This window comes from Aulonocara sp. 'chitande type north' Nkhata Bay, linkage group LG14, assembly GCF_057382095.1.
Source record: "Aulonocara sp. 'chitande type north' Nkhata Bay isolate Kocher_YH1m ecotype deep benthic linkage group LG14, A_spYH_male_GT1.1, whole genome shotgun sequence".
In the NCBI taxonomy this organism is placed as follows: domain Eukaryota; kingdom Metazoa; phylum Chordata; class Actinopteri; order Cichliformes; family Cichlidae; genus Aulonocara; species Aulonocara sp. 'chitande type north' Nkhata Bay.
Window position 1 is genome coordinate 31,329,079 of NC_141357.1, and position 15,848 is coordinate 31,344,926.

The 15,848-nt window shown below is 39.3% G+C and overlaps 1 protein-coding gene across 5 annotated transcripts in view; it reads left to right on the plus strand.

Annotated features, from left to right (window-relative positions):
* The first annotated feature begins 3,251 nt into the window (after window positions 1-3,251).
* Window positions 3,252-15,848, plus strand: part of frya (furry homolog a (Drosophila)) — a 41,314-nt gene continuing 28,717 nt past the window's right edge. For 2 of the 5 annotated variants that reach the window (XM_086262057.1, XM_086262058.1), the window contains exons 1-3: window positions 3,252-3,529; window positions 12,020-12,219; window positions 15,522-15,575. In XM_086262057.1, the coding sequence (XP_086118183.1) occupies window positions 3,313-3,529; window positions 12,020-12,219; window positions 15,522-15,575 (471 nt within the window). In that variant the 5' untranslated portion in view covers window positions 3,252-3,312. Of the gene's footprint in view, window positions 3,530-6,998; window positions 7,264-10,317; window positions 10,477-12,019; window positions 12,220-15,521; window positions 15,576-15,848 lie in introns of those variants that run through there. The other 3 variants (XM_086262059.1, XM_086262061.1, XM_086262060.1) reach the window with 2 other exon arrangements.

The window sequence follows — 15,848 nt, forward strand, 5'->3', positions numbered from 1 at the left end:
TCCATTAGAAGCTATCAATACGAGAGGCAAACCTGCACTGTTGATGCACAATGTATAAGAACATAATCACCTCACTGTAACTGGATCTGCTCTCCTTTTTCAGGGGACACAGTGGCTGCATGTGTTCAGTAAGAAACCCTCCCTCGTCAGGCCGATAATAGGCATGCAGAGCAGGGAACAGGTGCTGTTTGTCGACTTGTTTGTAGCCCTTGAATAGTCCTTTTGTGTGCTGACCCATCCCAGATCCAAAGCAGTGTAAAGAATAGGTGGCCCATTGAATAATTACTTTCTGTGGATGCTTGCTTTTTGTTTTTAACCGTAGCTGTTTATGTAAAATGTGGAAACGGCTGGCATGTCAAAGTAATAAAAGGTTTTAGCAGCTGTAAAAATCTGACAGCCTCGATACCATGTGGCTCTAAATTGTCATTATGCAAAGTCTCTCCATTTAACATTCAGGAAGTTTGTAAATTTTTAAACAGCCCTCTGAAATGTAGATTAATGCTGCTTCTTTGCTGACAGTAAACACTTAAAGAGAAATGCTCTTTGTTGCATTTTCATAGACACTAATAACTTATCATAGTAACATCGCAGACATTTGTATCCAGCTTTCATTCCCACATTGTGTCTTGCTACTTGTTGCATGTGTCCTATTCAAGAGTCCATGAGCATATCTGGAATTAACCTTCAGCAGGTTTGTGCTAACATTAGGTCTTGATATCTATCAATTATTCATCGTGTTCTGCTGTGCCTGTTCAAATCTAAATGTGTCTCACCATGGAAACAGCCTTGTAGCTCCACCAGAGGGTGTTGGTTTCAGCGGCCATGCCGACACCGGCCTATTTTCCCAGTTTGGCTTCTCCTCCTCAACTTTGGTGTACATGGAACAAATTCAGTACATCCGTCCAATCGTCTGTTTTCTTATCTCTGTCTCTCTCTTTTTTTTTCTTTTTTCTTTTTACCACAGAGTCACTTGGGAAGGGGTTGAGCCTGTTCCAGCTGACTTTGGGCAACAGGCAAGCTCAGTATATTTGAACATTTTTATTTTGGATTACATGCTCAGACTAGACATTAGCTCAGTTATGGTTGATGAATGAAAATTAAAATTATGAGAAAGTCGATCAGAGCTTGATGTTCTGGAAGATTCTCATATTCCTCAATGTTAGTGTCATATTTCTGGTGTCTTTTTGATGCAACACTGAATTGGTGACGTTTTGTTGCTGTTTTTATTATAATATGAGGTGGTTTAGAACTAATAATGGACTTTTAAGTCACTATAATAATGCCCATTATAATAATAAAGTATAAACAAGTAATACACTGGTTTAGTAAAGTTAAAGCATTAAACATAAATATCTAGTCAATGTCCATCTCACAGTTTAAATAAATGATGTAGCATCTAAAAGTTTAAACACATAAACTCTACAGATCTACTTTTGCTGTTGTATTGGCTAAAGGACACATAAACGTATCTGAATATTGCAGGGCAGTTCTCTAGATTGAGAGTCTGCAGTTTTATTGGTCAATAAACTAAATAAACAATTATTGTTTAATGTGAAAACAAAGTTACACTTGCATGTACTTCCCGCTCCTATTGCATTATCAAAGTGTCATAATCAAGTCATAATTGTAGATGTTACTTGAACTAAGGTCATACAGTGACTCAGCAAGGAGATCTATTTTTGTCATATGTGGATAAAGAAATGCATGTGGTGCTAAAAGTCACATTTTCAAACAATGACTGACTGGAGAAAGGTGGTATTACTTGACACTAGAGGGTGCTCTATCACTATAACATATTTCCCTCCTACATTCATTTTCAGTAGCGCCACAGTACAATACGGCAGCTTTTGTCTCAGAAGCTTGGAACGTTTGTGTATTGCTGTAAATATTTTTATTGTTGAGAATGCTTGAAATACTTGACCTGAAAATATTAATCAAACCCTAACTTGAAATATTTGCACAACTGCACAAAAACCGCACATGCTCATTAGAAATCAGACTAAAGGGGTCTTTTACTTTTAGTGTTACGGTGCAAAGATATTTAGGTGTGATATTTTTGTTCTTGCTTTTGGTGGTATGAGTCCAAAACAGGAAGCGTGTTTTCAGATGTTGTGATGATAGGACTTCGTTCTGCTTATTATTTACTCTGACAACATGACTGTGTTTTTAAGTAGGTCAGGCTCAAACGTGCATGAAAACCAGACTCAAGTTCTGGGAATCCCGATGAATGTACTTGCACTATGAAGTATTTCATAGTGTTTTCTTTAGGATAATATTTTCTTTGACAGGTGACATTACTGCTGGACTTATTACTTTGGGGAAAGGCATGTTGCCAGGGGCTCCCTGTTGTTCAGTGATTCTCTTTGCTCTTTGACAGAGTCCAACTCTACATGTCAGCAGACCATGAAGATAGTTATGTCTGAGTGTGATGGTTGGCTTTTTAATTGTCAACACATTTCTTTGTTCACTGGAAATGCATACAAGAGGTACATAAAGTATAGGCTAGTTGTTCTGCTGTTTCTTCCTAAAACAGAAAACGCCTTTATGTCACGTACATACACAGGGTGTTTGTGTTACGGATGTAGGTCAGACTAGGAAAAACTGGTTCATGTGATAGGTGTGTCCAGTTAGTGTTCGCTTCAGTCCTTGAAGAAGACTAACTAGAGTATAAGAATGGCCTAACGCAGAGTCACCGATCATGTACTGAACTAACGGAACCTGTTCTGTGAAGCAACTGGAAGATCTATTTGTTTGTCAAACACAGAACAAACAAAGAAGTTGTCACACAACATTTAACGCACACTTTTCAGCATTCTCGTAGGGATTCACGATCATTTAAGGAATTAGTTTCTATCTAATTATTGCTTCCAGGGGCAAGAGATGCCTGTTTAGACAAATACAGGATATTTATTCAGCGCTGCCTCATGGGCATACAGTAGGCAGGGATGCTGTGGCTGTCAGAGCAGCCTCTCTATCCCCTCCCGCCCTCTTTAGTTATAACTTTGCCCCTCTCTTCTCAGCCTCCTGCCTTTTTTGCTGAATGAAGGAGGAGCTGTCTAAGTAATTCAACACCTGCCCAATTCATGAATGTTACTGTAAGTTGCTGAACTGCCCTGACAAGTACTGTAGTTGAAACACATTAGTAGACTGAAGCCGACAGCACTTGAAGCATCTCTGCGCGGCAGAAAATTAGTGTCCAGCAAGGACGAAGAACTACGTTACTAACGAGGGAAAGGGAGGAGAAGAAATTAAAAATTGTTCTACAAAAAGAGTGGAAAACCTGGCATTCCTTCAAATGACTCTTTTAGAAGAATGAAAGAAGTAGTGTTGGGCTTCCTGCCATCCAACATGTCTTTAGGAGAGAGTGTCGTGAGAGAAATGGCCAAAAGTGAGACAGATTGCTCTGAGGGACTGGATGAGATTGCTCTGGGGCGCATTGCCAGCTTACCTTTGGATCCATTCCCACCCAAGGACTTCAGGGGGAAGTTTAAAAAGATGCGTCATAGGAAGAGGCCAACTATTCTTGAAAGTAGGTGCTGCTTTGACACAGTCAAGTTGTAGTGATTTCCTCAGTAATCTGTGTAAAATGTGGTTTTGGAAATATCTGGTGAGCAACCAATACCAGTGTTTCAGCCACTCATGCCCCCACTTTGTGAAATTCCTCACCTCCTCGTTGTATTTCTCATAGTTACACAGGAATCCAGTGACTTGTTTGTAATGGACTTAGAGCGTGTACATCACATAATTTTTTATATTATGTAGGATGATGAATTAGCTGACCTTTTCAGTTTTTATGGATCTTATTTCTTAAGTAAATTAATCAACAGAGAAACAAGATGACTTCAAATAAACGGGACACTAAAGAATGTTTGAGAGAGACAAAAGAAGATGAAGAAGCTAGGGGCACCGGGTGCACTGAGCGAGTGTGGGAGGCAGTAAAGGGTTTGAAGTTGATAACCATAAAAATGGCTGAACTAGACAGACATATTTCACATTCCTCACCTTCATCAGAGCTTGATAATGCCTATAATAAGTGCTTAATGTGTTAAAGGCTGTGCCCACTTAAAGCCTAAAGAAGGAAAGATGCTTACATTGGGGGTTTTTTATAACCAGCAATACTTTTCTTATTTATTCATCCTCTGTTTGGGTGTTTTGTTAGTGAACATGATTTGTGGAGAAGTTGCCACTGAAAATGATAAAACTATAACTGGCATTTACAAGATTATTCTCAGGCAGCTTTCCTTCTTGAGAAGTCTCGCTGATTCTAGCCAGTGTGCCAGCAAACTGCCACTGCTTTATATCTACGTTTGGCATCAGTTGCCCCTAGTTATCCAGACACATTGTTATGCCACAAACAGGGTAAAGAAAGTTTCTTCAAAGTAACACAAGGTCTTTTCATGATAAACATGTTTGGCTGATGCAATGCAATGCAATGCAATGCAATAACATAACATAACATAACATATTTTTTCCAATTTTTGTTAATTCAGATATCTAATGAATCACGTTGTAGCAATTACGCATGTAGATATGGTTAAGAGTATCAAACTGAGCATCAGGACAGGGAAGAACTGTGACTGTGACATGTTTTCAGAGTGTTTCAGAAACAGATGAACTACTGGGATTTTCCAGTACAGCCAACTCTAGGGTTTCGGAGAGTGATTCAAAAAAGTGAAAATATCCAGGGTGCGGCAGTTGTCTGGGTGAGATTATCTTGTTGATGTCAGAAGTTGGAGGAGAATGACCAGACCGCTTCAAACTGATAGGAAAACAACAGTAACAGTAGTTTTCTCAGCACACTGATCACTGCTTAGACACCACAGTCTACCTGAGTGCTGTTGTTGATCGTGGCCATTCCTTTATGTCCACAGTGTGCCCATCTTCCAGCAGGATAATGTGCCACATCATAAAGCTCAAATCATGTCCAACTAATTTCTTGATAACAACGAGTTCACTGTCCTCCACAGTCACCAAATCTCAATTCAATAGAGCACTTGTGGAAACTGGTGAAAGAGGTGATCCACTTCATTAACTTGCAGCTGATAAATCTGCATCAACTACTTGCTGACACAAATGCACTTCATTGAATAAACAGTGTTTTTTGTATTGATATATATATATATATATATTTAAACTACTGTAGGACCCTAAAAGGTTTTAAGGTAACCCCGAAATGTGTAACACAGGCCTGAAAGTGGTTGGTATTTCCCACGTTTTCTTTCTTTCGTTTCTTTCTTTCTCCATCATTCTTCCTTTACTTTGACTTCTCAGTGTTCCGCAGCCTTGCTAAAAAATGATGGAATTGAATAAGTCTTTGCATTTCAAAGATTCCAGTCAAGCTGACCAGCTAAATATGTTTTAAAAACTCTTCTTAAGAAATTATGCTTTTTAAAAATCAGAATTGGCAGGAATTGACCATGTATAGTCAAGTCTGATTAGAGAACATAATGAATTCTCCTGTTAAAAATAGTGCTCGGCTTAAATAGTTACTTGTTGAATTGAATTGAGGAGATGTTTGCTGAGAGGGCCATGATACAAGCAACATGTGAGTATTTACCTATTAACAAATTATTTAGATGAACTTATCTAAAAGCTTGTAAACTTCAGTTTAGTTTAAACATTTGATATTTAATGTTTTGACATTACTGTCTTAAAAAAGACCAACTGTAAATAAAAGAAGTCAGAAAAACCCTTCCCCTTGTAATATAGATACCATAGATTATTGCTTTATGACTCTTTTGTAACTATAAACAAGTGTGTAAGGAGATTTAACAACCCTCATAAATGAAGTCAACAGCATCTTTTCACTCACTTGTTTATTTATGTCATGACATAAAACTGCTGCGGGAGGGATTGATTGTAGAGTAACACAATGTGTGGAACGCTTCAGTACACCAAGCAGGAATGTCCTGCTTGGTGTATTCAGTATACCCAACTACTGGGTTGGGTATATCCAGGACACCTGAGCCTCTGAAATGTGTGTTTACCAAACACTGCCACGGCCAGTGGTGGCTTCTCCATCACAGAGTGTATTACGTAATCAAGTGCAAGTGGCTGCCGCTTGATGGATAGGCAGAATTCTGATAGGATTATCCTGAGAGCACTGAGAGGGGGTAGATTGGAGGATGTCTTTATAGTCCATATGGTCAGGCAACTTGCTTGTGCTTTCCACATGCCAGAATAATGTAAATATTGGATGAAAAAAAGGAGCATTGTATTATAGTTTTACTTTGGTAAAATGATTTGTAGACATCTATACAAAAAAAAATCAAAAAATTGCAATTTTTTTTTATAATGCTCTTTCTTTTTGTATATTAATTGTCTTGATATTGGGGGAAAAATTCCTTTGCTCCACTGTTTTCAGCTCTGATGTATAAAAAAAATTATATATAAATTAAAATTAATTTAATATATTTTCAGTAATGCTGTTAACAGTAAACATTAGTCCATTGCATGATTTTAAATATAGTTGCAATAGTGCTGAAAGAATCTGTGAGATGCAACACTGGACTGTGTGAACATTGGACACATTCCAATGTATTCATTTTTGCATTATCTGCAAAAGAGAAGTTTTACACTATACGGCTGACAATTCTTTTTTGGGAGAGTCGGCCCCTCTTCCCATATTTATTTTCTACATTCAGTTGATTTTATTGGCTGGCTGATCACTTACAGTTAGAACAGTTAGAGTCATTTTCTTTTCGCTCAGCCAGATGTAATGTGTCATACTTCCTGATTTCTCATCTCCTCTGTCAGTGGTCGTGACCTGACAGATTCTCTCAGTCATCCTGAAAGACGCACATGCCCAGTTCTCTCATCATTATCAGGCCTTGCACGCAGACAAACAGTAGTTATTATTAACTGCTCTCCCCTAAGAGGATTGCTTCCTGCACTCTCAGCCTCCACGCAGTTATTTAAAGGGAGCTTGCACTGCCGCCCACTGCCTGCCACAGCTTTAGAGAGGGAGAGAGAAAGAGTAGAGGGAGGGAGAGAGAGGGCTGATAGCCAAGGACAGGACACAAAAGGAGGGGTATAGCAGTGCTAGTGTGTTTTCTCAGGGTCTTGTCAGCACAGCATTGTGTGCGTCACAGAGAGGTGACAGCAGGCAATACCTGCTGGTCCCAACCTAACTGCTGCTGTTGCTGCTACTGGAGGGAAACCACAAGTAGAAAAGGGGGTAGGAAGCTACAGCCATGACAAGCCAGCAGGACTCGGGCTTCTTTGAAATCAGCATCAAGTCTTTGCTGAAGTCATGGAGTGGAAGTGAGTACCAGTTTGTTGTTATTGTAGTGTTCACCTGGCAGAGCTGAATGACTGTTAGTAACCTGACTTTATAGCTCTATGCTGCTTCTTGGTGCAAATTAAGATCAGCGAAATGTGATAGTTCTGTATGCCAGAAGCTGCAAATTTAATGTACTTGTAGTAACAGCACACCACAGTTAAAACAGCTTTTTAGTTGTCTCTTAGCAACAGCCAGATACATAAGTTCCTCAAGGATGACTAGCTAAGTCATTATACAATAGCTTATGTTACAAGTTTTGCGGATGGTGATTCTGCATCTGATTATATTTAAATTGTGGCCATATTTCACTTATAAACAGAGCCAGAATAGCTCTTATTAAGTGCAAGGACACAGTAATAGGATTACTGGAGGTTCAGCTTGGTTGCATCTTCTGTCCAAAGCTCACAGCTTCATTGCCTTCTAGTGAAACCATCAGAGTGAGATGAAATGCCTTCATGCTTCATCATGGTGCTATTCTGTTTTATGTGAGGTGTGAGAGGTGGCCTACAGAATGGATGCAAAACTAATGAAAAAGCCGAACGCAGGCATTAAACCTAGCTTCTTAGCAGTTTATTCATGTGTGCTATATCTGTATATCGCCACACTAAATTGATTAATACCTAAAGTGCTAAATGTTTACAAGCTAGTTGCATGTCTCAAGCAGACTGCATTAGGAGCTTAATCTGAATGCAAAGAGAAACCATCGAACAAGCTGCCCCTTTCCACACACTAAACATTGAGCCATCTCCTGATGATGTTGCATAATCCCCACACTGGGTCACTTTGCTAAAGTGATAAAGGCACAGGCAGTCATTGTACTGTATCAGCATTTAACATTTTCATTAAATTTGTGCTCTTCCCTAATCTCATCTCTCTGCTTCCATTCTCACAAGCTGTTATGTAATGTATCACAAGATGGCAACAGATATAGTGTTGCTAATAAAAGTTCTTTTTTCCTTCATGAGATGTGAGACACAGTGCCTGCTAATATGTGACTTGATGAACTATATGTATTTATATATATTTATTTATTTATTTATTTATCTATTTTAGTTTAATATAGAAAATAATAGCTTCCAAATTGGTGTAGCATGTGTGTGTGTCTGTGTGTGAGCACAGGGTTAATAATCACAAACATTTTTGGATACCCGGTTTGATAAGTTAGTTTGTCCAGCACTAATAAAACAGTAACAAACAGCAGGACAGAACTGCCATTGTGGAGCAGCTGCATCAGGTTTGTTGTTCAATGTGACTGAAGGCCAGTCCTCCATCAGCCAATCAGAGCAGGAGATGAGCTGTGGGGATCTGGGTAGAGCGGTGCGGTCCAAACATGTTTAGTTACAATTTATTTTCTGACATTTTTAAAAGCTACTATTCAGTTTCTTCTCACATTTTGAATTAAGTTCTTTATTCATTCTTCTTTAATGTTTAGCTTTGTGTAGCAGTATACAGTACAACAAGAGCTCTATTTTTGAGAAGCTGAAAGTAGTATTTTAATAGGAGCTAAAATTGTTCTATGTGCACTTTAAACAGACAGATGTGGGCTTTTTGACCAGGGCTTATATAATTGGCCTGAAATGCTCTCTCACAGCAGGCAGTAGTTTCCTGCATGATGTCAGCTGGCTCAAACAGGGCCGATGGTCAATAATTTGCAACCATCATTTTAAGCTGCTTTTCACAGAGGTTCGGATTCACTCTCTCACTCTCACTTTTTGAAAGACTAAAGCTGTGAACTAGTGAAAATATTAGCATAATAATGTTGTCTTTCTGTTTCTTCAAGTCCAGAGAGGTTTTAATTATTTATTGGAGAAATGTCACATTTTGTGGAGGTGTCTGTGGAATATTTTAACAATTTGGGTTGTAAATGAAATGCTCTGTCACTTTATGGTCTACTCTATGCAGCAATTTGTTACAGTATTATAAACACTTCCTTTTAGTCGAGTAACTAAGGATGTTGTCCCTTTTTTCCCAGCCTGGAAGAATAGTATAGTGTGTACATTTGGAAACTTCCTTTTCTTACTGCTATCTCTTAAAATGCAATGTCAGCTTTAGAGAAGTTGAACAAAGTTTCCCAGAAGTCTATATTGACACTGGAATTTTTGGTCCAGTTTAAGAGGTCAGTGGTATCTAAATATCCAGCCACTCTGTTCACAAACTGCCGCTTAAAGACATTGTTTACTCAGTAGGGATGTCTCTGTGGACTGCACGTTTTGTGTGTGTGTGTGTGTGTGTGTGTGTGTGTGTGTGTGTGTGTGTGTGTGTGTGTGTGTGTGTGTGTGTGCAAGAGAGACACTTGTCAGCCTGTTTGCATTGTCCTCCAGGGAGTACCACCATGCCCAGGGTGTTTCCAGCATGGCGATGATGTAATGCACGCTGTGCCTGAGCTCCTTGTTTGCAGGGTCACATGTCATGTCTCAGACTTCGTACAGTGCCAGAGCAACAGACACAGGCTTGATATGCACACTGGTTCCTATTTACAGCTCGTCTCTGGTTTAATATTTTGTCAAGGGAAAATGTAGATATTGCTTTATAAATCTGGGGTGTTAAATCACAGAGTGTCTGTTGCTGGAACGTTGCCTAAAATCTTTGCCTTAATGACTTTAGTTCTTCTTTAAGAAGTTGTCAGACTTTAAGGGAAGTGCAGTGAAACAGTCACTGTGGTCAAGAATGGTGTTTACACTCTGGTTGTCTGTACCTCGTGGTTTTGCATCACCGATAGGGGGTGGGGGGAGTGCTCTGTCAGTATAGTGTTTACTCCTGGATAAATATAGTCACCAGTCTATGCCACCATAGCATGCTGGACCTCATCGCTGTCCTGTGCCTCAGCTAAAAATTCCTGCCTGACCTTCACTGTTGGAAGGCACCGGGTGGTCACAAGGCTGGAGGAAGCCATAGCAGAAGCCGCTGTCAGAGAGAAAGAGAGAGAGCGAGATCTAGAGATTGTGTGGTCTCCCGTACCAAACACTACTCCCACTTTTTAAAACACACCCGCTGTTGGCTCTGTGCACCATGGAAACTATAACCAGAAGGACAGAGCCAGCTGACACACAAGACATGGAAGTTGGTGGATTTTACTAGCGAGCGTTTGTCTTAAATCAGGACAACCCTGGATACCATATCCTCCTTTCCCACTATGGACGGGACAGCTGTGTGCTGGAGCAAGGCCAGCGTCATTAGCTTCATCAAGGGTCTGGGTAGGTGCTGCGTGGATCGCCACGAATGAGGGAAGCATGTTCTGAAAGCCATAAAAGGTTGTTACACATGCTGGGCATTCCTTGAGAGATAGCCGAATGCTCCATGTCCTGAAAAGACCTGGAGAAGAAAACTTGTGTACTTGTACCAGCTTCTCCAACTTCTCTTATGCAATTTGTCAGTGTTGCATAATTTGTGGTGCCTCATAAAATGCTCATTGTGTGTTTGCTCATCTCCTCTCATTATGTTGCATGCAGCTTGTACAGATGTGTAAAATCTAAGCTGCGATTCAGTTTTTGGCAATTTATTTAAAGTTAGTTGTAAAGAGGTAATAGCTTTTAGTAAAGCAGTAACAGCACAATTTGTAGTCGCTGATGAACCTATCAAACTTTGTATGAACGTCTTAAACCTTCCTGTTTTGGCTCTCTCATGTGGCATACAACAAATGAAATCCTTAAATTATATTGTTAATTGTCTTTTATCTTGTCACAACCTTACTAGACTAATATATTAAATTTCAAGACTTACATGCAGCCAAATAGTAGACGTAATAATTCTACATCTCCAGCAAAAGAAAAGGTTAAAGCCTTCAATTGTACATTAAAAATATATGAGTACTCTCAATTAAAACATTTTTCAGGTTTTTATGGTTTGGTGAGGTCATTTAAAGAAATATTTGTCAAGCAGCACTGGCCTCTCAGGGAAATCTCTCCATATGACTGTGTCGCTTTGGATAAATATGCAGCACAAAGTGAGTGAAAATAAAACTAAAAAGGAAAAATGTGATTTGTGATTTTGACAGATGAACAGTTTGGGTTGACCTTTACTATTGCTGATTTCTGTCCAGACGTATTTATTACATGCGCATGCACATGTTTACGAAAATATGGTTCTCACTGTAAGGCACTAGCTCTGTTCTGTCCTTTGACTATTATACACCAAACCCAGGCAGTTTGTGAGGCTGAGGCCTGGTTAGAAATTGCAGAGTTATCGCTGAAGGAAAATGTCACGCTTCTAATAAGATGTTTGTATGCATGTCTTTACTGTATGTAGCAGGTTTGTGTCTGGAGGCACAAGAGTTCAACACAGAGGTTAAATTATTAACTCGTGGGTTTTTTCATGGGTTTAAGTGGCCCGAGGCAAGCCATTCGTTATTAAAGGTGGGCCATATCATAACACTGAGTGAAGGATGATCACACGCACAAGGTTTTTGTTTCCCTCAAAGGACAGTGACGACTTTGGTACAAAACCAAAACACCAGCTGCAGGCCATGGTGTTTTATTTCCATATGTGCTCTGCTCACTGTAGCAGGAGGAAAGAAACAGCAGACTCAGGGCAAGACGGTGCCCTTTGGACAGTCTTACTGAGGAATGCTCAACATGTTGGGAACTTTTTGTCCATGTTTGGAAACTTCTCAGCAATACCCTGTTCGGTGAACTCTTTTTCTCTAGTGGCTGATCCTGTCCCACTCATTGTGCTCGATTTGGCAATGTTTTACTTAATGAAACTGTTTCCCATCTTGTGGTTTTTGTTTCTCCTCCGCAGCCTCGCCCGTGGGGAACGGATACAGTAAACCTCCCATCCCTCCACTCTGCTGTCCTCAGGGAGAGAAGGGTCCCCCTGCCATGATGCCCATCACCATTGACCCAGAGAGCAAGCCAGGCGAGTACGTCCTCAAGAGCCTGTTTGCCAACTTCACCACCATGTCTGAGCGCAAGATCCGAATAATCATGGCTGAACCGCTGGTGAGTGGGAAGAGGGTTACTGCTCTTTGTGTCCTGTAGTGATTAGTTGACATTCTGTTTATCTTATGGCTATAAGATAATAATGTGAAACTAAAAATGTAGCATTAAAGAGTGTTATATTAGTTAAATATAAACAAAAAGTAAAAAGTTTAGAGTAAAAAATTAACCCTTAGATTTTTTTTCTTGTTTACTATCCTGTTAATCATCTCCTGAGCCCTGGTGGGTGTTCTGACCCCAGATTATAAATCTCTATAACAGAAAGATGCTGGAAAGACAGGCCTGTGTCATTTTTTGTTGACTGTAATGAATTACAAGTGGTGAAGGATGCTTTACTTCTAAGAAAATAATGTTTTAGTAATAATTTAAAAACACACAGTCCGGGTACTCAGAAGCACAGAAGCGTCTAATGAACTGAAGAAATTTCAAATCAAATGATATTAGGAGAAATATATTATCTATTTAACTATTTAAAATATATAATAATTAAGTAAGAATTTTGCTAAATGAGTAATGCTTGAGATGATTGTCCCTTATCGAAAGAGTTATAGCTTTTGTTTGGCTTTTGTTCTGTCAGTCAGACAGATAACATGAAGTCACTTTTGTGTCTCAAAAATATGATGGAATTTTTGCACTACTATCTTATAGTCACATTAGGAAAACAATGGTTGTGGCATGACCAATATTAATGTCATTATGTGCAATGAATTTGCAACTTCGCTGCCTTTGAAATGGTTTCTTAGAAGACAGGGACCAGATGTGCAACAGTTATCAGCAAACTGCAATTCTCAAAGCATCTTTGTGTGTCAGTGAAGTGCCAATAAGATGGAGTTTTGCTATCAGTTTACAACTCAGTTCTGTCAAATTGGAAATTTCATGCCGTCAGTTTGTGGTCATAAGGTGATTAACTGTGATAAATCGATTAAAAGTGAAAATCTGCTGCCATCTGTATACAAAGAAATTCACATGAAGTACTTCCATTCAGAGTCCAGACAGAGCCTCGTAGAACTGAAGCAGAAATTCAAATATTTCCCCACAAATACAGCCAGGACAGATTTAACTGTCTAGGTGCTTGGCACCCTGCTTTTTATGTAAGAATGTAACCAGAATGCAGTCATCTGGCAACCAGCTGAGTCCCCGATTGCAAAGACAAGTTGCAGTCATCTTCAGACTGACTTAGATCTATTGCAACATGCAAAATTAGTTAGCAATTATTGACAAACCTTTGTCAACCTGTCTGATTGCAGTGATTCCAAGTCAGACCACGATTATTTGGAAGAAGACTGCCCTCCACCACGTGACCTGTGCCATTACCTTCCAATCAAAAGTAGCTCACTTTGCATGTACACCCCCCGCTGATCAGTAGTTAGTCTCTGCAGATACGTGCAATCAATGTCCAACAGCAAAAAATGTACTTTCACTGAAGTAAAGCGAGTCCTCTTCCGAGGCTTTTATCTAGAGTTAATATTTTCATGTTTTCACAGGAAAGTACATGTCGTCTCTATACTAATTATGTTTCTCTTCCAATATGTATTCATTTATCATTCATTTTAACCATAAAATTAATATTTAATCAATAGAAACCCACCATAAACTCATTTCTAGCTGTTCTGACTTTGTCTTTATGTTGCAATTAAATATTTCTGGAAAACTAGATGAATGCACAAGCTGGCAATAAAATCTCCAGGAGACTTTTAGTCCAGTGGAGGATGGAGCTGATCCTTTCAGGCCAAAAACAGCTCACAGAAATAATTCTGTGGACAGAAAGTCAGACTGGTGTATCAGTATCTTATAAGTGTTACCGCCATTTGATGATCATCATCATACATTTTGCTTTACATACTGTTATTTAATTATTTGAAACACATAGCTACTCTTCCATGTGATTTTTAGCAGGTCTGATAAATTGTGAGTTTACTTGTTGCCTTGAATCAGTGAAGCTGCTGTGGACATTCTGTCTCCAGTTTTAGGTGCTGTGATTTACAAAAAACTGTTAGTCACCCGCTTCGGCTTGCAGTGAAGTGTTAATTACCATAGGGGAAGAGTGTAGCCCCTTGTTTCATTCTGTTACCCTCCAGAGGACTGCAGGGAGGATGTGTCTCTCTTGGTTTTTCCTCTCAGTGGAGACCTGGCTGAGTAATTTGTTTTAGTCTCTTCTTGTAGTTTTCCCACTGTTGTTGTGAGTTCATTTATCAGAATCCATCATGGACATTGATCTGTAGTCAACATTTGTTAGGGTAAAGCACAAAAAGACACAGGTTACAAAATACATGTATCAATGAAAAAAATGCTTTAAACCTATGAGGAATCAGGCTGGACCAAATGGCAGTAAAATCTTTAAAAGCCATGCCGAGCTAGAAGCATTGACTTTTCTGTCATTCCAGCACAGATGGGCGTCTCAGATTCAAGCATTTGTCTAAAAACTAAAAGGTTCATCAAACCTTGGAGCTTAGCTGGTGTTCCAGCTGTGTGTGAGAGAGAGAGAGAGAGAGAGAGAGAGCATTATGGCCCACGCAATGTCACTGTGACACAGATCACACAGTTAGCTTTTTTGGATTAATCAGCAACTGAAGTGCTGTGATGTGCTGCCTGGCTGATGACATGGCAATAGGGAGTTTTTGGAAAAGCAGGGTTGCAAAAAGGAAGAGAAAGAAGACATTTTTAATTGCACAAGAATAAACAATAGATGTAGAATGATGCTACTGACTGTTTTACGTAAATTTGCCCTTAAATCAGGCTTGCGTTGTGTGATGGAGCTTCACCTAAAATGTTGTCTTATCTTTCCAAAAATTGTACAATGCTAACAATTTCGTTGCCGTTTTCCCAAATGTTTTAAGTAGATATTTGTGTGCGGTATATATGAAGTGAAGTGAGTTTCAGAGAGTTAAACCATCTGTGTTAACAGCTTATGTTTTTTAAGCCTTTTCATAAAAAGGATGGCTGGTTATGACCTGATGGCTAGAGAGTCAAGAAGTCATCGACGGGCCTGTCACTTTGCCAGGAGATGGGTGCACTGAGAATTAAACCCTTTTGAAGGCTTTTATCTTAGATGATGGAAGACTGTAATAATAAGAACTGTCATAAATGTCCCATCTCTAATATTGTAAGTGACCCTGCCTGCTCCTAGCCAGGCAACAGACTGATTGATGGCCCTCTCATTAGCTGGGCTGTGATCAGTCCCGGTTCATACTCCTTAGTCATCAGATTTGGAGTTATACTCTTTAAATCACACTACAAAGAACTTTTTTTGTCTGTATTATTGCAAAAATAAAGTTTTAAAATGACTATTTTTTCTGCCTTTTTAGGAAAAGCCATTAACAAAGTCACTACAGCGGGGAGAAGATCCTCAGTTTGACCAAGTAAGTGCATAGAAATACAGGGACCTAGGACCAAATGCTCACTAGATAAACTATTTGTTTTACCTGTAATATAACCATATTAGATTATATTTTTATTCTATACAAAATCCAACACCAACACAGAGGTAACTGTGTTTCCTCTCCCAATTGGAAAATAAGCACGTCATAGATACTGCTCTAGTATGATGCACTTCAGCTTGAAAAAGTTGATGGTTGAAAGCCCAGCTCACATCCCAAAAGGTCTTTCAGATCTAGTCATGGGCAGGAGTGTTT